This window comes from Musa acuminata, chromosome BXJ3-4 (genome assembly GCF_036884655.1).
Source record: "Musa acuminata AAA Group cultivar baxijiao chromosome BXJ3-4, Cavendish_Baxijiao_AAA, whole genome shotgun sequence".
In the NCBI taxonomy this organism is placed as follows: Eukaryota; Viridiplantae; Streptophyta; class Magnoliopsida; order Zingiberales; family Musaceae; genus Musa; species Musa acuminata.
Window position 1 is genome coordinate 1,031,670 of NC_088352.1, and position 24,690 is coordinate 1,056,359.

Below are 24,690 nucleotides of genomic sequence, written 5' to 3' on the forward strand. Positions count from 1 at the left end.
CTCTGGATGTTACTGAAGCAATCGAGTTGTTCTTTACACATTACTAGCTGTTGAAGCAGGATGATCCACCGCTGCCAACAAATGTTGCGCATCCAAGTTGGCAAGATCAGCTTCGGAAGCTCTTGATGGCGTTCTGTCACGAACGGTCGTCGCGCACCCGCAACAACTCCGTTCAACGAACCGTTCGTCGCTCACACCTGCATGTACAGCTGCTTGACAGCATGTTTTCTCTTGGTTTTGGATCATTTTGCTTGTAAATATGTAAGTTCGAACAAGCTGCAGTGTTACAAAGCGACCGCTCACCGAACCGAGCAAAACAGCCCCAAAACAGCTCCGTTTTCGCGTGCTGCGGGAGGTGAGCGGAGAACTACCTCCGCTCACCAAAATGTCAGCCATCTCAAACCCCAAGAACCCCCCGGGTGGCACAGGGCTGGATGGGGCTTCGGTTATATACCGGGCGTTGAACTCTCTTTCGCAAGTTCGCACGTGACCTTTACGGGAACTTGTCTTCGCGCCCGGGACCAGGTGAGCGGCTGTTTGTGGGCTTGTAGCTGTTCGTTCATCCTTGAAAGCCTTGTTTTTCTCCCTCTCCCTCTTTTCTCTTGTGCACATAAGGTGTTCGTCGAATTGCTTGTAAAGCTTCCCTTTTCGCGAGACTTCGGGACTTGTCCGTTGCTCGTTCTTTCGAACTAACCATCTTTCTCTTTTACAGGTCCTTCGGGACCTGCGAGAGGTTACAAAGTGAGCTGATCCTTGCGGAGCAAGATCGCAAGGGCGAAGCGCGACTTAGGCAACGCAAGCTAAGTTCGCGTCTTTGCCACAAGGGTAACTCGCGACTTAGGCAACGCAAGCTAAGTTCGCGTCTTTGGTCGCAAGGGTGCCTCACGCCTTAGGCAATTCCAGCTAAGGTCGTGACAGTTCGGTGGACGGATGAAATGAAAAATCAATCTTTATGGGCTACACGTAGCACATTTTGGAGTTGGAGATCAGTTTTCCTCCCTTCTATCTGGCTGGTTTGGAAACTATTGTGCCTTGAGAATTTATTGTGAAAAGGTCAGTAAAGAATGAATGACCTGATGTTTGCTCCACGCTACGTGGTGGTGGCTTCCATCAAAGTGAGGCCAATTTGATGGACTAAATCTAAGTTTGGTGCTTTGTAATTTACCTTTCCAACGGTAAAATTATATGGTGTAGAGATATATAGATGTTACGGTCAGAAAAAAGTTACCGGCATCCACTTTGACCACATGCCATGATTCCCTTACATCATCTCCCGATAAAGAGTAGAATCCAAGAATTTGTTTAACAAAGAGGCCTCCTCCCCCACCATGAACTTATCGACCGAGAATCCTTTTGTGCACCCCAAGCTTACAAGGCTTGTTCTCTATCAGGAGCACTCTCTGACTAGAGCATCAGATGACCCCTGCTGCCCCATTTTGTTTCGTGGGTTTCGCTCGACGACGGGACTTCAGTTTCATCATTTGTCAGGCATGACAAAACTTCCCGTCTTTGGATAAACAGTCTCAAATAGTTGAGATGTTCTCGCTTGTAGAACACACAAATATAAATTTTAATATTTATCCTTGCAAAATTTTATATTCTTGTTATTACGGTTAAGCTAATTAACATTCGACTATTAATTAAATTTTAAATAATATTATATATTTAAATATTTATTATGATTTATAATCAAAATATATTACATACATACATACACACACATAGATACGTCCACACTAACACTAATCCTAGTGCATCCGGTGTTTCGTTTCTGCAAGAAAACAGAGCTACCGTCAAAACTTTTAAGATTGTATTGTCACAGAATAAACAAGCAATCTTGTACCAAGGACATTAAGGGAGTTTACATTTGTCCAATTTGATCTCTATTCTGAGATGTAGGGAAGAAACTTATACCGAGAATGCCTCAAGATAACGCTTATCAGGCTTGTACCAAGTTTTCCACAGTCTGGCACCTTCAGCCATTGAAGACAGCCACTGTTTGACACAAGAAATCTAAACATGATTGTCGAGAGTAATTATGCTCTAACCAACTAGAATTTCTGATATTCCATCTATCAGCTTATCTGATCACCAAAAAGAGTGGAGAGGAGCAGATCTTGCATAAAAGTTGCTCTGATTGTCGCCTGTTTTCGCCGTTGTTCCCTTTGCTCTTGTGTCAATGAGGAGTTCAAACTGTAATGAAAAGAAATTAGATCATAGTTAATAATCTTGCTAATTTTCTAAAAAGCCCTAGTCTATTTCTCATATTATCAAAACCCAATGATCTTTTGCAGGTACCACGAGCAACTACCGAGAATTGCAAGATCTTTAATGTTAGCTTTCCAAACTAGTGCACTTCTTTGGGTTTATTCACATAATAATCTGACAGGCCAGAACTTATGCATATTACAAGTAAAGCATAAACAAAATCATGTCCGATGTCCTCATTCTTCATGCTAATTATTTTCGTAAATGGCATTTTGAAGATGAAATGAATTTGGCTGTTAGCTATCTCAGCTGATGGCTGCATTTGTATATGCATCCAATATATAAGCTAGTAAGTGGATGGTTTCTGTTGGTACCACAGAATAAAAAAAAGAGGATGCCAACATACACAATTCATAAATCCAACAGTTCACAATATGTCACATCGGTAAGAAGAACCAAAAAGACCATAATATGATGGATACCAGAGGTAAAAAAATGATGAGATTTGGTGGTTATATATGTGGTTATATTATGACAAAGAACGAGCCATGACGCCTTTGGGAGCAAATAATAAATTCTAACTTTAGGTTAGTCTTATGGGTGAGTTTGGTATAATGGTAAGATTGCTCAATTGCGGCCTAGGAAATGAGGGTTCAAGCCATGTAACCGGTCTCTCTATATTTAGAAGGTTGTGTACGATGGTCCTTGCATTGGCCAAAACCTCATGTGCTGAGTACAACTCTTTGGTCTAGGTTACTCCTAATGCATCATACAAGGTCATGTCTATGTGCACAGCATTTAAACTCATCACCATAAATGCACTTTCCAAAGAAATGGGAAAGACTTGCTTTTGGGACCTATAAAAAAAGAAACCATAGCAAGAACGTCTGTTATTTATAATTTTTAGTTCTTTCTAAACGATGGAACAAATTTCTGCAGGATGATTTCCCTATGTGAATTAACCAGCATGTCCTGGTTTTGTCATTTGATGCACATAAGAGGCATCAAGAATTATCATAAAGGTTCTTCTAGCTAGCATGCTTTTGTGCAGTTTGATAAAATGATCTTAACAATTAATCACTCCACATGACCTTATCCATTAAGTCGTGCAAATTCTATATGCTTTTATCTGTCTAAGTTCTATTCCGTGGACACATAGGCAATCAGATCTCTTAATTGGACCTTCTATACTGTTAAGGCACATAAATATCTGTCAGCTTACTGTAAGACTTATACAATTTTTGCATTTGCTCTGCTGCCATTCAACAATGAATTATTAACAACAGATCTACCAAGTGCATAAAATAAGACAAGGGGAAATGCTAGGCAATTGATTTGACATATATCCATTTCTTACTGCTTACTAGTTAAGAAAGGAGTTTCTCATTGTAGATACAGTATGACCTTTCTATCAGGTAGCATAGATGGGACAACTACTTTAAATTCAAGTACCATTTATCACAATATCTATCAAATATTCCTTCCCAAACTTCTGAGTCGTAGAGGAAGTACAAAGCTAGCTCCAACTCTGAATTTTGAACTGTCTTGCTAATGTCAGAAGTTCTAAATATCTTCGTTTATAACCTAAATTTCCTCCTTTAATTTGTGCTAGAAAATATATTGCTAACAGACCAGAAATCTTGTCAAGAATAATCAATCCTTCAAATAAACATACCAAATTACATTCATGAAACAGGAAAGATAAATGTAACCATTACCTTGATTTCCAAGCAGGAACATGTGATTCTTTTTTTCTATATAAGCTCTCATCAGCGATACGTTTCAAAGTTTCGTCTGTGTCAGATGTTGGAAAATTCAGAAGAAGTGATGAAAGAAAGGAATCAGCTGTGATGTTTGATTCTTCATTGTTGTTAGATCTGTAACCAGCACTTCCCAAAAGCACCTGCAGATGAGCCTCTCGAAGGTCCCTCCTCAGAAGAGAGAGTGTCTGACTGCTAGGCATGGCAAATCTATGAAATCTTTGACGTCGCTGCAGGTAACTCTTTGTTAAAGGAAATAAATGATAAGATCTTTGTGATCACATGATAATACAATTTCAACCTAATGAAAAGGATATCTTGAGTATGTGCCTATGTTGGAGGGTTATATGATTCAGCATGTCTTTTGTAACCTTAGTAGAGCAGATAGGGCAAACCTGTAAAGAGGAAACAGATCTAAATATCTGAATCAAGAAAAAGCATGCTGCTATGTTGAACAATCTGAAACAGCAATGAATGAGTCGGTGGGTTCCACTGCCTTAGTACTCAAGTAAGATTAACTAGAATTGTAGTGCTTTGATCATTCACTTGGGTCGACAATAGTTATCAAAACTTGACAATGGCAATTATCAGGAACAGCAGGTCTCTGAACAAATTGCTCAACTTAAAAGGTAGAAACAAAGGCAACAGAAACTTCCAGTATTAAGCTTAGAATAAAAATAATTTGATCTGATGGTGCCATATTATGTCCTCTTAACATAGCAACATTTTTTTCTTGCTATTATCATATTGCCAACGGTAATATATTCATAGTATTAAATTTTTCAAAGATATTTATCGACAGATTTTTAAAACTACATTATTTTTTTCTCACTACTTTTGGCTTTTATAGAACACGCATTATTCACATTCTCCTCCAATAACCATGCGTGAATAGACACATGATGTGGCATCGGGGTACTTTCAATCGGGCCCATTTGTTACCAGAATCATACTGAATGATATCCATTCTTTCAAAAGGTTAGAATATAACCTAATGAGAATACATTTCAGGTGCTGACAACAAATCCAATTTAAGAATCAAGGAAGCTTTTCAAGTTCATGAAATGTATACATTGAGACCCAGGAATTCATTTAACGTGATGAATAAGTTCTAGTTCTTCGTTTCTGATCCAAAGTTGTCTCATAAACTGCTAGTGATTTAGGCTAGTCGCAGCATGGTCATCAAATACGCATAGCATTCAAGGGAAAACGAAAAGAAGAAACTTTCTTTAGCAATCAAGACTCGGAGTTATGGATGCTCACAGCTGCTTTGGACTCGAAAGCATGCTCTTCCTCGAGGTGAAAGCAGAGAGACGTGATGTCGTGATCCTCATAGCAGTAGGGACATGGGAAATCCGGGCGGACCTCCTCCTCCTCCTCCATCTCGAACTCATCGATGCTCGGCCGGTCTAGAAAGTTCCAATCTTGAATTCAGCAAACGGAAAGAATACAAATAATGATTCCCATGAAACAAGAACGATCGCAAATCAAAACGAACACTTTCCCACGATCCCCACTAGACACAACAAAACATAAAAGGAAAAGGAGTGGCGCGAACGAAGGACTCGATCGGAGAGCGACCTGGTTGGATATTCTGCCGGTGCCGGGTCGAGTAATGCCTCTTTGCGGCGGCGAGGCGAGAGATCCAGAGATCGGAATCCATCAATTTGTACAGCGACTTCAAAAATCCAACGACAAACACGATCGATTCCTCTCCTTCTTGTCACCAATCACCCCCAGCTACCTCAAACTGCTACGATATGCCGCCTCAGATTTCTACGTCGGAGATCAAACCTCGGAGCGGGGAGAGAGAGAGAGAGGGGGGGGCGGGGGAGGGGGAGACAGAGAGAGAGAGAGAGGCGGAAAGGAGCGGATAAAAAATGGGGTTCTATGTGTCCTCCGCCTTCTATTCTTTTAGATTATTTACATGTTTGTACCAGCCATTTTGATTAGCTGATAAGTCTTTATTTTTTTTTATTTTATTATATATTTAATACTTATAAAACTATGCAAGTTTATAATCTTTTATTAAATAATAAAATATTAAATTTTAGGTTATTTATAATTTTCAACTTACTACTAAAAATATTTATTATATACAATAATAACAATAAAATCATAAGTTTTAATTATTTATCATTAGCTATATGAATTTTTAAAAATTATATATTTAATTAAATTTGTAATACTTTAATTTCTATATTTCTTTTAGCTCTTCTCTACTACTAACATTAATTATTTCATCTCTTTTAACTATCACATCTAGAGGTCTTCTTAACGCATGCTAATATTACATTGAACAATTTCTTTTTATTTGATCATATATCGAAGCGATACGTAATTATTCATGAATAAAAATATTTTTTCTATATTTTCTAATAACTCTATACATAAAGTATTATTAGTCTTATAACTATTTTATATTTTTTAATTTTAAAAATAATCCTTTGTTAGTTCATATCCTATATATTCATAATATAACTATGAACTAAACAGTATTTGCTCTCATACAGAGCAGAATACATTAATTTTTTTTATTTCCTCATAAAATGGAAAACCAAAGAGTTACTGTAGTCGAAGAACTCAGCTCACAATGCCATACTGTTTGCCATCATGAGAGAGCCATCTCCCATGCCAACATCTTGTAGTCATGTTATTTCTTAAAACATTAAGTGTATATTTATACATATATGTTAATCCATGGGAGCCAACTGAAGCACATTAATGCAAAGATTTTTTTTTTAATATGTTTAATTAGGAGGCTCGTTTGGTGGATTTAAAGTAGAAAAATAAGTATTACGTTCGACTCTTTATTTGTAGATTTTTTTTCGCTCATTCCTACGTGAGAGAGAGAGAGAGAGGGAGGGGGGAGATTAAATGATCGAATGAGAGGGACGGTAGAGATGAGACTTGTAAACTGACGTTGCGAGTGATGCCCGCAAAGGATCCGAAAGCGCCACCTGAGCGCGTTCCGGTCAAATCCCACTAGCGGCAACGGAATCCAAATATGACCGTTGCGAGCGACAGGGCTCATAATGACGCGCTCCCCGAAGCAGCCTTTACTGCTATTAACAATAAATACATGTGTATACATGAACATGGCCGCCACCGGGCCACAAGGAAAACCACGTCTTTCTTCCTCGGGCGTTCCTCTCTCTCCCTCCTTGCTTTATTCTCTGCTTCTGCTCTGCTTTTTCTTATCTTCTCTATCAATTCGTGGCATTCAGAATCCGTAAAGGAGGAGGAGGAGGAGAGATTGCTGCAATGGCGAAAGGCTCCCCTGAGGCAGCAGTTAATGGAGGAGGAGGGGAGGGGACGAAGAGCGAGGCGGCGGAGTTGGCTGCCCACCCCTACGATTTCCATGTGTCTGGCCCCCGCAATCTCTCCTCCCCTAACTGGAGGGACCTCATTCGCTCCAGCTGGTACCCATCTCTCTTTCTCTCACTCACTCTCTTTCTCTCTCTCTCTCTGGTGATTTCTTTTGGGGGTTCCTGAGATGCATTCTTGGTGATTTCTTTTGGTTCTTGAGATGTATTCGTGGGTTGGGTTTAGAGTCGTTCTTGGTTGCAGTTTCTTGCCAGCTTTTTACCCTCCAATTTCTTTCAGTTCTATGTTTGTTTCTTTAATTCTCACTGTGGAACATCAAATTAAACGAGAAACAATCGAACAATTTACTGGCTAAATTAGATGTTTCACCACAAACAAACGAACGAACAAGCAAAACTTTAGCACCTACAGGATGAGATCGAGTTGATGAGGACGAGGAGGAAGCAAGATAGGTTTCCATTTTCTTACTCCCTTCCAATTTCTTTCATTTTTTTTCCTTACTGGAATCTACAAATTGGTGATGTTAAAAAAAGGGATGATTGGGTTCAACTAAGCATCCTACTGTTTTCTTTCCTAAGATTGAGTTTCTCCAAAATAAGAAAGTATTTAAAAAGAAAAAACTTCATGGAAATAATACTCATATGTACCAATCTGATGTTGTCAATGATTTCCTTTTTTTTCTTTTCTTTTTCAACTTAAAGCATGACCTTTGTCCCGATCTTCCTCCTTCTCTCTAAATGAATTGGGCTAAGACGTCCATATCGTAGAAGGATTATTCTACAGTCAAGTCTAATTGGTTTAACAATGTAGTACAGGCGGGTCTCTTTAGCCTTACAGAAAGCAAGATATGAAACCTCAATGATCCAAAATCCAAATGAGCCACAAATCTCCTACTATTGTAAAGTATGTTTTTTCCTAGTTTCACATACGGAAATTTTCTACACCAGCTGACCTGAATCAAGAAGATTTCCAGAGTGAGCATCCCAATTCTGCTGTGGCTGCTTTGTGCCTCTTATATTTCACTCGGTATGCATGCACTGAGCCCCAGCATATGGTGACATCACCCTTGGACGGCCAAAAGCCAACAAAAGATTTTTTGTTTGACCTAATAATTTCTACAAATTCATCTTTTTTTCTGTAAAATAAAGTGTGTTTTCTGTAGTCCGACACCTTTATGACATCCTACCATCAAAACAAGATACTGGATCAGATTTATGCATCTCAGCTAGAAAAGAATATATTCAGACTAGTTTTGTCCCATGTTTGATGTTCTATAATCTTAGAAAATTAACCACAAGGAAGATAGGAGACGTTAATAGTTCAAATGGGATCCGAAATTAATATATGAAGTTCGTATTCTCACATAAAGAATTTATGAAAAACCATCAAACAATTTATTGTGTAAAGATCATGAAAGAGCATGAAAGTAATTGCCCTAACGTTGTCTCTTTTTCTGTGTAATTCATTGTTTTACCTTCCAACAGTTAATATACTTCTGATCAGCAAATGCTTTATAAACAATCTTAGTCTCCTTTTTACTGAGCTATACAGATTATAAGCCAATGCCAATCATGGGCCAACATAAAATTGACTACCTCCAAACAATTTAGCTGTTACTGATAAAGTAAAAGAATTTGATGTATCTCAAGATAAAATTTGCAGATGATCGTTGCATTTATAGGCTTGTTCTTTGGATCTTGTCCTGGTGTGCATCCTTCAAACCTATTCTGGCTCTGCTGTTTATGCTTTAAAATTTAAAATTCTGATGCATTAAGTCGGTTGGTCTTAAATTTTCTGTAGGAGAGATCCAAACTACAAAAGGATGGTGATAGCATGTTTTGTTCAGGCGGTCTACTTGCTGGAACTTGACAGACAAGAAGAGAGAACCGAAGAGAATGGTCTTGCACCAAAATGGTGGAAACCATCTAAGTATAAGCTGACACAGACTCTAACGGACAAGAGAGATGGTTCCATATACGGTGCAGTTTTAGAATGGGACCGATCTGCCGCTTTATCAGAACTTATATTGATGAGACCGGCTGGTGCACCCAGGGCTGTTCTGGCACTCAGGGGGACATTACTGAAGAGTCCAACCATTAGAAGAGATTTAGAGGATGATCTCCGCTTCCTGGCATGGGAAAGCTTGAAAGGTTCGGTCAGGTTTCATGGAGCTCTCGAAGCACTTAAGGTGATGGTTGACAAATTTGGGAGCAACAATGTGTGTATCGGTGGGCATTCCTTGGGAGCTGGCTTTGCTCTACAAGTGGGAAAAGCATTGGCCAAAGAGGGGATTCTTGTGGAGTGCCATTTGTTTAATCCACCCTCGGTGTCATTAGCAATGAGCTTCAGAAATATCGGTGAAAAAGCTGGCTTTCTCTGGAAGAAAATTAAGGACAGTTTGCCTTCAAAAGTCCAAGTTGCAGTTGATGGCGAAGAGAATGCTCCTGTAAATGGAGGGAAGATGTTCTGCAATGAGATAAAGAAATGGGTGCCACATTTATATGTAAATAACAGTGACTATATCTGTTGTTACTACACTGACCCTTCTGGCGCTGTTGTCGCTACTGATGTTAGCTCAGACAAGGCCAAGATGATTAACAGTCCAGGAGAGGTAGTGGCAAAGCTTTTTGTCATGAACAAGGGGCCGCAGAAATTTCTTGAAGCTCATGGATTGGAGCAATGGTGGTCTGATGACATGGAACTCCAACAGGCTCTACACCACAGTAAGCTCATAGACAGGCAGCTAAGATCTTTATACACAGCTCCTCCACCATCTGGGAAGTCTTGATACAAGCTCCTCTGTTCCACTCGATCGTGAGTCTATCGGATGTGCTCTTCTCGAGTATGATTCTACTGTTTTCTTCCTTTTTATTATTCTTTCTGCGTCAGTTGAAAGTTGTAATGATATCTACTCTAGCTTTTTACATCTCTTTCTGCCTAACATAATGAACATAATCTATTTTGGTCAAATTGATACGCTCAAGTGTACTGTGAATGAGTTTTTCTGCTACAATCCAACAATGAACGGTGCTATATTACTCAGTATTGTGATTCTCTTGAATTAATAAAGCCAAAGAACCTGACAGAAAATATGAGAACCAAACGTGTAGGCTTACGTAATCATCGACCAACTCAAGTTACGTAACCTCTCACCATCAAAAGTATTTGAGAGTCAGTGCACTACTACGTTTTTAGCATTCCCATGTTGTCTATGTGCTTATTAATATTAATAAGTATTTCTTGATTTACTTTATATTTTTATGTTTTTATATTTCATTTCCAAAGAAATTATATTGGTATATTTACAATTTTATTATTTATTTATATCTACTTTTTCTTTTGGCTTGTAACAAACTTAACTGCTCCATTCCCAAACGATTCCCAGCTTTGCAAGCGGTCCAAAGTTGTTGGGTCTCCGTAACAGAGAGAGAGAGAGAGGGGGGGAGAGGGAGCTCCGAAGCATGTCTCGGGCAGCGGGGAGGGAGCGAAGAAGCGATCGTATCAGCGGACTAACCGACGAGCTTCTCCTCTCCATTCTGTCTGAGCTACCAATCGGCGACGCTGCCGCCACGGCCGTGCTCTCCAAGCGGTGGAAGGGCCTCTTCCCCTCACTTCCTCGCTTCCGCATCGACTTCAGCCGAGCCGGCGCCCTTCCCACTTTCGAAACAGTGCGCAGCATCATATGCACCCGCGACAGCCCGTTGACGAGCTTTCCACATGCAGACTACAAATGACGTACACTACGGCAGGTTCCGGCAGATGGTACACTCCGTCAGCGCCACGGGCATCCAGGAGCTCGCCGTTTCCCAAAGGGGATCAGTGTTCTTGCTGATCCCCAAATGCATCTTCTCATGCAGAACGTTGAAGAAGATAGAGTTGTGGCGCTGCTTTCTGCTGGTACCGTCGGCGTTCACGGGGCTCCCTCACCTTCAACATCTCTTGCTCGTCCAATTCCTCTTCTTGGACGTGGGCTTCAATAAGATACTCTCGTGCTGCTCGTCACTCTAAGGAATTGGTACTCAGCAATCCTGTTTATGCGAACAAGTTGGAGATCCGTAGCAACAATCTTGCTTGCTTGAAGGTCAGCGCCAACGAGCCATTCCGCATTCTGATCGAGCGGGCGCCCCTCTTGGCCGAGGTAGCCATCCGCTTTAACCATGGCGTACCGGAGGATCAGAGGGACGAAGCGGTTGAGTGGCTTGTCGCGCTGCTCCGAGGTCTGAAGCATATCACCAGCCTCACGCTGGACTTGTCCAAGGAACACTCTGTGGTCGGCTACTTTCATCCTCCTTATCAGATTACCTACCGATTTCCGTCGATCACTTTGATTCCTTATTACTTCCAATCAATTGAAAGATTGGAGCGTCATTACCGAAGAGCTTGCCCGGTGGAAGCCGCATGGAAGGATTGAAGAAGCTGTTTCTGAAGCTGCAATTCATGGAAAGAGGATCAGCCCCGATGGTGAAGCTTCTTCTCCGCAGCGCTCCCAACTTAGAGGATCTGACCATCGTCGTAAGTCCACTCTGTCTGCATGTCGTATGATGGTTTCGCTATTTAACCGATGCATTTGTGGCAACCGGATGGAGATTACTGCCTACGCCGCACCTTCCCTTGAACATCTCTCGGATGTGGAGACGCCTCCGGAGTGCGTAGGGAATCGGCTCCGGACAGCTACTCTTTACCTGGACAGGATTCTGCCGCTGTCGATTCCTTTCGTAGAGTTCTTGCTGATGAATGCAGGTGTCCTGCAGAAGATGACTTGTTTTTGGAGAATTCTGGATACCGACCTCGCTGAAGAGCGTCCAAGAGAAACTGTGGCGCGTGCCCAAGGCATCGGATGGCGTTGACATTGAGCTCATAACGACTTGGTGGATGCCTGCCCCTTCAAAGAACCTACATTTGAGCCTATACAGCTGAGATGATGCTACTAGCGTCTTTGACACTTGATCTTGGAGCTGCAAGTTGGTCCGATGTTGGTGCATCCGTCTGCACTGCCCTGGAAAGCATGCAGGAAACCAACTGGATGCATAGAAATGCTGTAGATGTTTGAGATGGTACACCATTGCGATTTCCTTTCTCTTTTTCTCAAAGAGAAGGTGCACGAGATTCATCAATAGGTAAGCACTTGTGGCAATTGAAAATGTTAGTGAAAACTGGGAAACTCACACTGGCTTTGTCTTGGATACATTTGAGATGATGATGCATAGACTCCATGTTACAGATCTGATAAGTTTGATAAGATTTTGGGGCATTATGCAGTTATGAAAATGCTCACTTACTTTTCTTCTATCTATATACAGGTGGAAATTGGAAACTGTGTTACCTTCTACTCTGAGAAGGTATGATGTGTTCTTTCTATTTTGCATGTTCATTTAAGGCTTGCCCTGACTTGTTACACCTCTCTAATTTTTCTTAGCCCATCAAGAACCACCAAGTCCTTCCCGAGAATTTACGGCATTATCATATGACTCTAGTCTTATACCTTGGACATACGATCCAAATATGATCTAATCGATTACAATTTCTTTAGTTACACTTAATTAATATTAAGTATATAAATGTTCTAATAGGAATAGCGTAAAGAGTCGTCACCCATAGAATAACTATGTATATCCAATACAGAATCACTTCAATTGTATTTACAACAAATCAAAATATGGAAGCCAAAGATACGATGTGAAACAAAAATAACTATGAGCATGCCTCATGAAAGTTTGTCAATCTCAATTTTAACTTACAATGTCATGAATTTAGTTAGAATTGTCTAAGTCGTGAGGTATCATTACGGTAATTTGTCACGGACTTAGTTGGAGTTACCTTAATCGTGAAGCATATTTATGTCAACTTCTCGAACTTAGTTGGAATTATGTAAACCATGAGTCGCCCTTGCTATATATGTATTCGGATCAACCTATTTATAACCTCATGCAGATCCCAAAAGACCTGTAAAATAATAAGTTAATTAGTTTGAAAATGAACAATGAACAAATCCTGACATATTTATTCAACGAGCACCTTAAGTGCAAGAGATAAAAGAAAGGAAGAAAAAAATTAAGGACTTTATAAGGTTGAACTAATAGTTACATGGCTTCCATTATTTATTGTTAAATTTATAATTAATCTAATCTAATGTATTTTTGGATCGACAAACTTCTCTATATCATCTAATTTTTTGCAATAAATCAAGAAGAAGTCCTATGCATTTTCCTTTTCGGCATAAACACTTTTTTGACATATAGTAATAACCTTTACTATTTACAACATAATTTTAAAAATTTTAATATTCCTAAGATACCTTTTTACAAATGAACTTAGCTTTTTTTTCTTTTCTTCTTTTCCTCCTCTTTCCTAAAATACCTCATTCTCTTATTCACAAGTATGATTGAGGAGATTGGGAAAGTTTTGCCCACATTGCTCTTCTAGCTACCTCACCATGTCCTCTCTTCAAGCAAAGCGATGAGCGATGTTAAGGTGTTGTTGCAAATAAAAATAATAAGATTAGTAATCGAGGGATCGTAAATAATAAAATTATATTTTATTATTTTTTCAAGAATTACCAACTCCAGAGTAGTCAATAAAAAAAATACAAATAGCAAACTTTCATTTAAATTCATATAGAATACAATTTCCCTTACGATACCAATTGCTGATGCATGCTATAATCGAATTCTATAAAATAAGTACGAATAGACAAGTAAGTACTCGAATTGGATTGGGAAGAACTTGAGCTACCCACAGCTAGTCGATTTAAATTGATATAGAAGAAAATTTACTTGTCATTCTCGGCAATTCACAAATCCACTGTCTATTTCTCCGACTCACCTCCATCCCATGCCAACCGCAACGCTTCCGCCCTTTGCGGAGCCCATTTCCGTTCGTAGAGTCCTTTGCGGCCTCCCCCATCCCATTCTTTGCTTGTACGACACCCAACTCCTTGTCTCGATAAGCACTCCGAAACGTCCCTTTTGTCTCCCTTCTCTCTGACGTGCGGTGGGACCCAGATATCCTATTATTATTCTTTTGTCTTCTGCAAGTAAGTTAGTCCATGGTACACGCAAACGACACTTAGTACGCATGCCTGCCTGCGTGAGTGACCCCACACGACACCAACTTGGTATAACAGATGGCTGGTCGAACGAGTTTCCTTAGATTTTCGCGTTAAAATATAACCTATTCCATGTCGCATCCCGAACGATGGCCGTTCAGGCCTCGGAAACCGACCACGAGCGTTTCTGAACCGTCGGATCCTGAACGGCAACCGCGTCTCACCATCACGACGGAGCATGAACGTCGTATTGCCGCAGAAAGAGAGTATTGGATCCTTTCCAACTATGGTTCTAAAGGAGAAGTTTTCAATTTCGAGATCCACAGGTTCCACCTGTTGCAACTTTAATTTTAAACCATACGATCGTATTTCTTGCCGTACAATAATCGGAGAGGATCCGCCACAGATTGTGGTTGGCATCTCATCGGACGTTCGAATCGCTTCAGAGGCGGGATCGAACGGTTGACACGATAAGTACACTATTCCGTCGTCTACGGACTTTTTTTAGACGAAAGACCGGTAGGTCGAATGGAGCTTCGTTGTCTTGAAAGGTTGTTGTGCCATCTTCTGCTTTTAAAACAGGAAACTGCTCCCGTTCTCCCGTCGCCTCCACTCTCGACCTCATTCCCCTTCATCGGTATGTTCGATCTCGGAATCTTTTTGTAATTGTTTCTTTCTAGATTAGTTGAGGGATTTTTGTTCTATGCCGTTTCTTGATCTTGTTTGCACCGCAATCCCGTCGTTCTCTGATATTTTGTTATATTCTCCGATAATGGCCTGGATTGAGGAAGTTTAGGGTTTCGTCATCGTGATCTCAGGTAATCATGGCGACGGCGCGTGGAGGCTTCGCGATTCCTCTCTTGCTATCGGTCCTGGTGCTTCCATTGGTTTTCTCGGCCTCCGCTGCCGCCGATGGCTTGATTCGCATTGGGTTGAGGAAAAAAGCTTTGGATGAGAACAGCCGGCTTGCTGGCCGACTTTTGGAGAAGGAAGGGAAGGCTTTGATGGGGTCAAGGTACGGATTAAGAGGCGGTCTTGAGAGTAATGATGAAGATGCGGACATTATTTCTCTCAAGAACTACATGAACGCGCAGTACTTTGGGGAGATTGGCATTGGTACCCCTGCGCAGAAGTTTACCGTGATTTTTGACACTGGTAGCTCGAACCTGTGGGTTCCTTCTTCAAAATGCTACTTCTCGGTGAGCTTTGTGTCTCTTTGGTTATAAAATTTAATATTATTCAGTTTACGAGATGGCTAATTCATATTCTAACTATGTTTTGTAGATTGCTTGCTATTTCCATTCCAAGTACAAGTCGAGCCAATCAAGCACCTATGAGAAGAATGGTTTGTCTCTGGCATGAAATGCATTATAATTTCTTGTATCGTTGTTCTCTTTGAGTTCCTGTACTCCTTTCTGTGTCTAACATTTGATGTTCGGACGGTTCATGTGTTGCATGAAAGAAATGTAGCATTAAGCTTCTTCAAAAAAATGAATTATGGACATAATTTTAATTGTAGCCACAGTGGCAATCTACTTATGTTGGAGATTTGTTGGATTGCATGTTAAATGTGTAAAGGATTGTCAGGGAGAACCAACTAGTAATCTTTACCATGTGACATGATTCTTGGCTTGAATATTAAAACACACCTTTATTTTCACCATTTGAAAGCAACTCCTGTATTCAAAATATCAAGTTCTTCAACTCTGGTATTTGAATGTATTTATGTTGATATCATGTACTTCATTAGGATGCATCTACAATATCAATCTTCTGTTTTTTGTTTCTTGTATCTTTCTGAAGTTCTTTTTAACTTGCAAAAGACTTTCTTACAAGAAGCATTCACATGAATCACCTAATTGCCCTTTACACCATCAAACTTCCTTGGCAAATCTACCTTAACTTGTTCAAGCTTGTTATATCTTTTGTTATATATTGAAGAAGATATTCTAATTGTACATTTTTTTGTCTTGAGCAGGGAAGACTACAGAAATCCATTATGGTACTGGATCAATTTCTGGTTTCTTTAGTGGAGATCATGTTGCTCTTGGTGACTTGGTTGTTAAAGATCAGGTCATACATTTTGATAATTTCTTCTACCTCAAACTCTCCTGTTGTAGCCCTTTGTATGTTTTGTGATTTAATTGACTTATAAGAGATAATCCATTCAGGATTTTATTGAAGCCACCAGAGAGCCAGGGGTCACATTCCTCGCTGCAAAATTTGATGGCATACTTGGACTTGGATTTAAGGAAATATCAGTTGGGGATGTTACACCTGTCTGGTACTTGTCTATTGCTTCGTTTTTATTCCCATTCCAAATAATTTCTCATGATAGTTGCTTGTAAAATTGAATAGGTTTTTTTTTTTACTTAGAACCATTTAATTGTTGCTGTTTTTGTTTAATAATATGAGCTTTCTGTCTAGATAATTTTGTTGAAATATTGAAATGATACCAAATAATAAAAACAGAAGTGTCAAAAGAGAAAAACCATAACTGTTCAATATTCTTTGATAAAACTTATTGTTGAAGGGCTTGTGTCAATTTTCGCTTAGTTAAAATCATAACTTCTAGAAAATGTGAAAAAGGTACAACTATATTTGCCAAATATCTTTTAGCAAAACTAATTAGTGAATTATCGTGAAACATGTATTATTGTGCAAAAAATATAACTCTGATTTGCAAAGAAGTCTGTTTTGCCCAAACCAGTATCAAAGGGGTGGTACGTACTAGTCTGAGTGTGGATTGGTACGCGGATCACGCCGTTTTGGGTCATCCTGTCCAACCCAATATAAAAACAAAAAAGAATACTTAAAACACCAATTAGGTCTCTTAACTTCAAATACATTAGAGGGAAGAAGATAGCTATATTGCAATAATGAAAAATATCAGACATTAATTATGCCTCTTGGACTTACAAGTTAACTTGGATGAATTGTTTGAGAAAAGCTAACCCCATCGTTCAGTAACTTCCTAATTCTCTTAACTCTCAATATATAAGTCCCAATAGCAAAATAAGTTGCCTAACTTCTGCTCATATTAGGATTATTAGACACAAATTAAGTCCAAACTATACTATAAAGATTCTTCAATATCCACTAAAAGGGTGAGAAAATACATAAAAAGCACCAGTAAGTTTCCATTATGGCCTTGTTTCACCTGTCAATTTTTGCCTCGGACTTATTTATAATTTTGAGGCCACAAAGCCATATATGTGATCCAAGGCCCTCCAGATAATTCGCCTAGCTGTAGGTATTCCTGGAAATGTGAGCTCATGTAGTGGCTGAAACCCACCAAATGTAAGACAAGTCGTTCCAATCTTGTCTGGCACATCTACAATCTGTGCCAAATGATGATAGCAAACATTGATGCCAAGTTTGGATCTGTGAATAGGATCATAACAAGAAGCTCTCCAGAATTGAAAGTGAACAGAATCCACTCTTAAACCTTGGAAGTGACAACCAAACTGCACAGCTATTGGATGTGGTCCAACTTGGGTCTTCAAGGCACCCAACCAATATGAATAAGGCCAGAATGAACCCAATAAATTACAGGCTGATTTGTTGAAGATTGGTGAGGATATGGTTTGTAACAATTTTATGAAGTTCCATAGTGCATTCAAGCTTAGCATATACAGTAGACTGCTTTCTTTGTATGATTTTGTAACTTATTTAGCAGCCCTTCATTTGTTATCTACATGCTGGACATAGCACCATATAATGTGTATACATGAATCAAGATTTCTTTTAACAATTGGGCATATGATTACTAGAACTATCAGTTGTAGACAATGAATTTGTAATTTCTTTAAGACTATCATCCATGCAAGTTTCCAGAAAAACAACAAAATCTTGTGTTAAAAAACATTCTTTCTGGAAATTTCATTCGATTTAATTTATATAACTAAAACCATGGATTATATTAGTTTCTGAGTGATTGCAAACAATTTTTCTATTTTATCTGCTGGAAAATGTGGTGAATCTGCAAGTTGTTTGCTAGTAAGAACTGATGAAATACTAGATGCATCTGAAAAGATAGCTTGTAGTTATGTTTAACTGTAAAATTTTACAAAAAGGAATTAATTCTTCTTTCTTAACATCTTTAAAATGAGAAATATCAGCCGATCATCTCCAAAGTGAAGGTGCATATTAGTTCAGGTTACTTAACGGTGACAATGGAACATTAAATAAGCATGTGTTTTTACTAGATATGTTGAAGTTGAGATGGACCTGGTGCTTATATTTTCATAGATGAAATCAAGGTTTGCCGTACCGGACTGTACCGCCTGGTACGGGCGGTACGTACCGGTCCGACAGGCTGGCGGTACGCGGACCGCCCTGTACCGGTCCGCCCATACCGAGCACTGTAGCACTGTAGCACTGCTACAGTGCTCGGTACACCTGGGTGTACCGAGCGGTATACCGTACTATACCGGTACCGAGCCCAGATCGAAATGCCGGTACGGTACGGTACGGCGAACCTTGGATGAAATGCTTTCAAGGAGTCCTTTATGGCATCAACTATGATGCTTTTGAAAGGTTCCTTGTTGAATAATATTGGGTAGAGTTGAACAATACCTGATTCACTTTGTTTGCTTAATGAATAAATTTGCTCTCTTCCAATTTTGTAATGATAATGTCTTGTTGAACTTCTGTATTCATAGTGTGATTACTGATGAAAGAAGTGTTTAATTTGGTCAACTCAACTAACAAATTCTACCTTGAAGGTATAATTTGGTCAAGCAAGGTCTTATTAAAGAACCTGTTTTCTCATTCTGGTTTAACCGAAATGCTGAGGAAGGGGAAGGAGGTGAAATTGTCTTTGGAGGAGTTGACCCAAATCATTATGAGGGTGATCATGTCTATGTTCCTGTTACACAGAAAGGTTACTGGCAGGTGGGTATTTCTGAATTCTGCTTGTGTTTTCATTAATTGGATACAGATTCATGCACATAGCTTACAGAATTTACTGATTTTACCAACTGATATGTTATTCCTATAATTGTTTTGGCAGTTTAACATGGGAGATGTGCTTATTGGTGATGAATCTACTGGTATTGCAAGTGGACTGGTTTATTCTGTTGTCAGCAGTTATTTTTTTCTCTACCTCTTCTAACCCATGATATATTTTTGTATATTTTATCTGTTTATCAGGTTTTTGTGCTGGTGGTTGTGCGGCAATTGCAGATTCTGGAACATCTTTGATTGCTGGTCCAACGGTATGCTTAGTGTCAACTTTCTGATATTGTGTCCATCCTGGTTTCTGTTATTTGTTCCAAATGTCTTAATGGAAGCATCTATAGCAAACTCATGTGATGACCATCTGCATTGATAGTTTTGAATTCTTCATATGCCTAAAATTTCTCTCTTAATTTATCTTAATGTCCTAAGTTTTTTTTTTGTTGTAAATGGAAATTTTCTAGTCCTCCTATGTTGGTAATTTCTAATAAGACTTCTTGTTATGCTCCCTTTTACCTTTACTGGGTTCAATTTTTATTATGACTTTAAAGTCTGTATATTACATAAATTGTCATTTTTTCATATCTTATCTTGAATGCTGCGGCTGTAGAATCTAAAGTTTCACTTATAAATAGAGATTTGTGGTGGATTTTTTCTAAAATACTCTAAAATATTTGTGGCATAAAAGCTTCTAAAATACTCTGTCATCTTGTGGTCTTAGGATCATTTTCTGAGGTTTGGACAGATTTCAGAAAAGTATTTCAGGGGACACAGCTCAAGATTTTTCCTGAATATACTACATGCTTAAAATAATTTGCATTTGTCAAAACGGTCTGGTTAAGGTGTCCATTGTTCAGCTGTAGTGTGCAATCTAGATGTTGTTATAAATATCACTAGTCAAGGATGCCTTATGTTTAATGTTTTAACAACCAATGTTGTGTTTGAATTTGCTCTCAAAATCTTTGATAGCTTGGTGAACACCAAGTCTGTGGAAATGAATCTACTCTAAGATTGGAAGCTTCATAATTTGTAGAGAAAAAATTACCTGCATTTTCAGTTCCATGGCAGCATTACCTGTAAGCAACCATCATCGACTAATGTATATGTAGCAGGTAATGTGCATAGTCTACTGTTGGGTTATCGTTTGTGATCAGAGATTTCATTTGGTCACTACATTTATAGAAGTCTACTTCTCAGGAAAGAAATCTTCCTGATGTACCTTAAAAATTTGTCCAAGAACATGGAGACAATTTTCCCTGTAACTATAGTGTTTTAGACCACATTCAGAGTGACTTTCTATCTGAGCCTTATTTCCAGATTCTGTTCATATGAGATTTGGTTACATCTCAAATTTCATTAACTTAATGGGTGAACAAAATATACATATAGAATTCATTGTACTCCTAGTAGATGGATAACTTTATTCTGAACCCATAAACTGTCATTGTAGTACTCTTTCCATGCTGAGTTTGTTAAAGTACAATTTGTTTTCTTGCTTTTTCCCCAAGAAATAAGTTGATTAAACTTAAGTCAGCTTAAGTTATTTAAATTAAAGATTAAATCGAAACAGAATTTTGATATTTAGAAGAACCTTTGCCGGTTCTTGATACTGATATTCTCGTTCTTGCTTGATGCGCTGTCTCTCTTAACACTTTGTATATTTTTTTGGAACTCATAGTGGCTACTTTATTTATGTTGCAATCTATTAATCTTTAGCATTGACTTTTGCATATTAAAATTTTGTATATCCATATATTGGTTATAGTCCACATCTCCAATGGAGATGAAGTGCTTATAGTTCAAAGGCAGAGCAAAATTGTTATGTTATTGACCCCATGATAGTTTCCCTAAAGATAATGCAATAGGCACTTGACACTTGTCCATTTGGTGTTATCTTACTTCTTTTAATAGGGATGAAATAGACCTTTATTTTTTAGCTTTTAATTAAAAAACATTATTCAGGTTGGGAAGCTTTACACTTATTAAGGTTACTTGTGATGTTGGTGTCACAAAGTTTCCTGGCTGTGAATATCTAGTGCTGTGGGCTTGTCAAATCATCACCAAAGTCAAATTTTGTGCAATAAACTTTCAATTCATTCCACCATTGATGATAAAAGTGTGCATTTTGAACCACTGATTATAGAGCAATTTTAAAACAGACTTTGTTGATGACAAAATTTAACTGCATCTTCTTTGCAGACTGTTATTACAGAAATTAATCAAAAAATTGGAGCTTCTGGTGTGGTTTCCCAAGAGTGCAAGGCAGTAGTAGCTCAATATGGGCAACAGATTCTTGCAAAGTTGATGTCACAGGTCTGAAGAAATGGATGAACTTATAGATGCCTTAGACATTTATTTTGTCTATCTTGCACAAATCAATTTGTGAATCAGAAAAAGAACATTCTGTTAATCCTGGTTTATTTTGGCAGACACAACCATCTAAAATTTGCTCTCAGGTTGGTCTGTGTACATTTGATGGAACTCATGGAGTTAGGTGAGCTGTCATTCTTAGACTTTTTTTGTTTAAGCTTGTAAGCTTTTGTGATAATATTTTCTTCTCTTTTGCGATTGTTATTCACATAATTTATGTATTTATTTGTATTCTATTTATGTAGCATTGGCATTGAGAGTGTAATCAATGAGAATGAGGATGCTTCAGCTGGTCTGCATAGTGATGGTATGTGCCATGCTTGTGAGATGGCAGTTGTATGGATGCAGAATCAGCTAAGACTGAACCAGACACAAGAAAGCATATTAAATTACATCAACGAGGTCAGATTATTCTGAACCATTTGCTATTTTCACTTCTTAGTTATTTATTTTACTTGTGTCTTGAACTACCTACAGCTATGTGAGCGACTGCCTAGCCCGATGGGAGAATCATCTGTGGATTGTGCATCTGTAGCTTCCATGCCCAGTGTCTCTTTCACTATCGGTGATAAGACATTTGAGCTTAAACCAGAGCAGGTATGATCCTGTTCTTAGTAATTTTCCAGAATGTTCTTATGAGTTCTGTGTTCCTGTATAATATGATTAAATTCCACTGTTCTCAACTTCGATGTGTATCGTTCGGTACGAGTGGTATGTATCGGTCCAAGAATATACTGGTAGGTGGATCACTCTCCATTAGGTGGAATCGATACGAGGTTTGTACCGGGTGGTAACGGTCAAAATTCGATTGTTACCGAGGCATATTGGTTGGTATGTCCCGGTATTTTTGGATCATTACCTCTAGATATTTTTGGAGATTTTTTTAGTTCTTTTTGGATGTATCATCGATATACCCCGATGTACTGTCAGTATACCTCGGTACACCTTGTATCGAACAGGACTTGGTATATCGGTACGAGCCGAAATTGAGAATCTTGATTATAAGGACTGGACTCAGTACCATAATTAATCAGGTGGAATGCATAAATTACAAAATGCAAAGTTACATGTGTAGAATTGGAGTTGTTCTTGTCAGATGCAGAAAAATGTAGAGATAATTTTGCTTTAATGTCTTCATAGACAGCTTTAGTTGACATTGGCAATCGTCTCACCCTAAACGTTGGTGCCTGCAGTACATTCTCAAGGTTGGCCAGGGCACTGCAGCGCAGTGCATCAGCGGGTTCACAGCCTTGGATGTTCCACCACCACGAGGCCCTCTCTGGTGTGTATATTATATCAATTTATGTGGAATCGTGCGTGCAACGTCTTCTGACATGTAAAATTGCTGCAGGATACTGGGAGATGTCTTCATGGGAGTTTATCATACCGTATTCGACTATGGCAATCTGAGAGTTGGCTTCGCACCAGCAGCATAGGCAAAAAAAAATAAAAGGATAAACTCCGTTCCCGAAGACTGATTATGTTTGATATGGTCTACGTACATAAAGCTGTACCCCTCCCTATTCACTATTTCATTGTAATAACTTATCTTCTTTGGCACTGGAAGTGGTGTTTTACTCTGGCACTGGAGTGACCGAATGGAGACCGTCGATGCTTTGGTACAACAGCTCCCACTTGCAGACTTAATGTACATGGTCCCTTTTTTTCTCTATGGTTTGGGTGTTATGGATTACGCTTAATCCAACTTCTGACGCAGGATTTTTCTGATGATTTGCTTTTCCTCGCTCTTGCACTAGAGGCAATTTCTTAGTTCCCTCTAGGCAACCTTACCGAAGAACAAGCGCAAGGCAAATGCAAAAACTTGAATGGATCACGATCGACTCCGACAGTTATATTATTAAACTTAAGGCAAGTGAGATCAACTAAAGCACAACCTATTTATTATATGTGGGTGGAGCAGGAAGTATAGTGATCATCACCACCAAATATGGTTGGACTTTGGATAAAACCTTTTTATAACAATATATTGGGGTTCATATACTATTTGTTGGATAGTCTTCAGAGGATGCTCGGATAAAAATTGTTCATCTGAGCAACAATTCAGAACACTTGATGACTCCCCCTTACTCTCAGCAAGTATTAAGGTACACTGAAGTAAGTCGGTGGCAAGAATCCGTAGATACTTTTGTCAGTTGCCAAGTCGCTTAGCTTAAGATGTCTCAACCTTGAGATCCAACAACTTTCCACATATTTCTTCCACCTTCAAAATTATTTTGAAGATCATAAAGCTGGGATGGATCCATAACCTTCAAATTTTATCAATTTTAAAACTAGTTTACTACAAAAAAAAAAAAGCTTCAGATGCTTTGCTTTGCTTCCCGAGTCTATCACCACTTGGCATCCCGCAACAATGTTAAGATATAGAAATAGGTTGTTGCTATGATATAGATTAAGGTATACCTCAAATTTACACTCATTTATATACATTCGAATCTATATAAATATCTAGTGCACAGTAGTTGGCTGAACTGTACTTGAAATCCTCATAACCGTTCCAGAAAATTAAAGACCAAAGACCTACCTACGGTCGATATATCCGAGCTGTTCTCGTTTAAAAATTTATCAGAGATCATAGTTCGATGGACTATATATATATATATATATATATATATATATATATATATATATATATATATATATATATATATATGACTGATGTCTTCTTATTCTGAAATAAACTCCCAAATAGCAGCATTTGAAGTGTGGAGAAACTGAAACTGAAACACTAAAACGAGCATAATCGACCGGTGCATTGGTGTATGTATACATACAATTTGATTTGATAGGCTTGAATGGTAAGAGTAGAGTGGATGACAAGAGGTATAATTCAGTATGCAACCTGGAAAGCACCTAATCTCTTGAGATATCTAATATTTAGGTTGAAGATGCATACCTGTGGCTGAATACTCTGTACCTTGCGAAGTTGCATAATTCTGCTTTGTACTACCACACATGCACATTGTTTAAACAGCTGTTGGTACCTATTTATCATGTCAACTA

The 24,690-nt window shown here is 38.7% G+C and overlaps 3 protein-coding genes across 7 annotated transcripts; 2 read left to right on the plus strand and 1 right to left on the minus strand.

Annotated features, from left to right (window-relative positions):
• Positions 1-1,657: 1,657 nt before the first annotated feature.
• LOC103980371 (protein DEHYDRATION-INDUCED 19) lies at positions 1,658-5,821 on the minus strand. Of its 5 annotated transcripts, XR_010495936.1 has the most exons (6): positions 5,550-5,812; positions 5,232-5,392; positions 4,286-4,363; positions 3,927-4,204; positions 1,866-2,193; positions 1,658-1,771 (listed from the first exon to the last, which is right to left on the minus strand). XR_010495936.1 is itself a non-coding variant. In XM_009396757.3 (5 exons), exons 1-5 carry the CDS (start codon positions 5,629-5,631, stop codon positions 2,076-2,078), a joined length of 702 nt encoding a protein of 233 aa, XP_009395032.2. In that variant the 5' UTR covers positions 5,632-5,821; the 3' UTR covers positions 1,789-2,075. The 5 variants fall into 5 exon arrangements, 4 of the variants coding, with proteins under 4 accessions (XP_009395032.2, XP_009395031.2, XP_009395033.2 ...); XM_009396757.3 differs by lacking the exon at positions 1,658-1,771 and having other exon boundaries at positions 1,789-2,193; positions 5,232-5,377; positions 5,550-5,821; XM_009396756.3 differs by lacking the exon at positions 1,658-1,771 and having other exon boundaries at positions 1,789-2,193.
• A 1,262-nt stretch (positions 5,822-7,083) lies between these two features.
• On the plus strand, positions 7,084-10,302 carry LOC103980370 (GDSL esterase/lipase At4g10955). Its single transcript, XM_009396754.3, has 2 exons — positions 7,084-7,390; positions 9,096-10,302. Exons 1-2 carry the CDS (start codon positions 7,233-7,235, stop codon positions 10,081-10,083), a joined length of 1,146 nt encoding a protein of 381 aa, XP_009395029.2. The 5' UTR covers positions 7,084-7,232; the 3' UTR covers positions 10,084-10,302.
• Positions 10,303-14,841: 4,539 nt separating this feature from the next.
• LOC135637184 (aspartic proteinase oryzasin-1-like) lies at positions 14,842-23,341 on the plus strand. Its single transcript, XM_065149701.1, has 14 exons — positions 14,842-14,977; positions 15,159-15,539; positions 15,625-15,685; positions 16,319-16,413; positions 16,512-16,624; positions 19,068-19,236; positions 19,355-19,394; positions 19,495-19,559; positions 21,499-21,612; positions 21,729-21,793; positions 21,915-22,071; positions 22,147-22,266; positions 22,863-22,951; positions 23,021-23,341. The coding sequence occupies exons 2-14, from the start codon at positions 15,165-15,167 to the stop codon at positions 23,103-23,105; spliced, it is 1,548 nt and encodes a 515-aa protein (XP_065005773.1). The 5' UTR covers positions 14,842-14,977; positions 15,159-15,164; the 3' UTR covers positions 23,106-23,341.
• Positions 23,342-24,690: the final 1,349 nt, after the last annotated feature.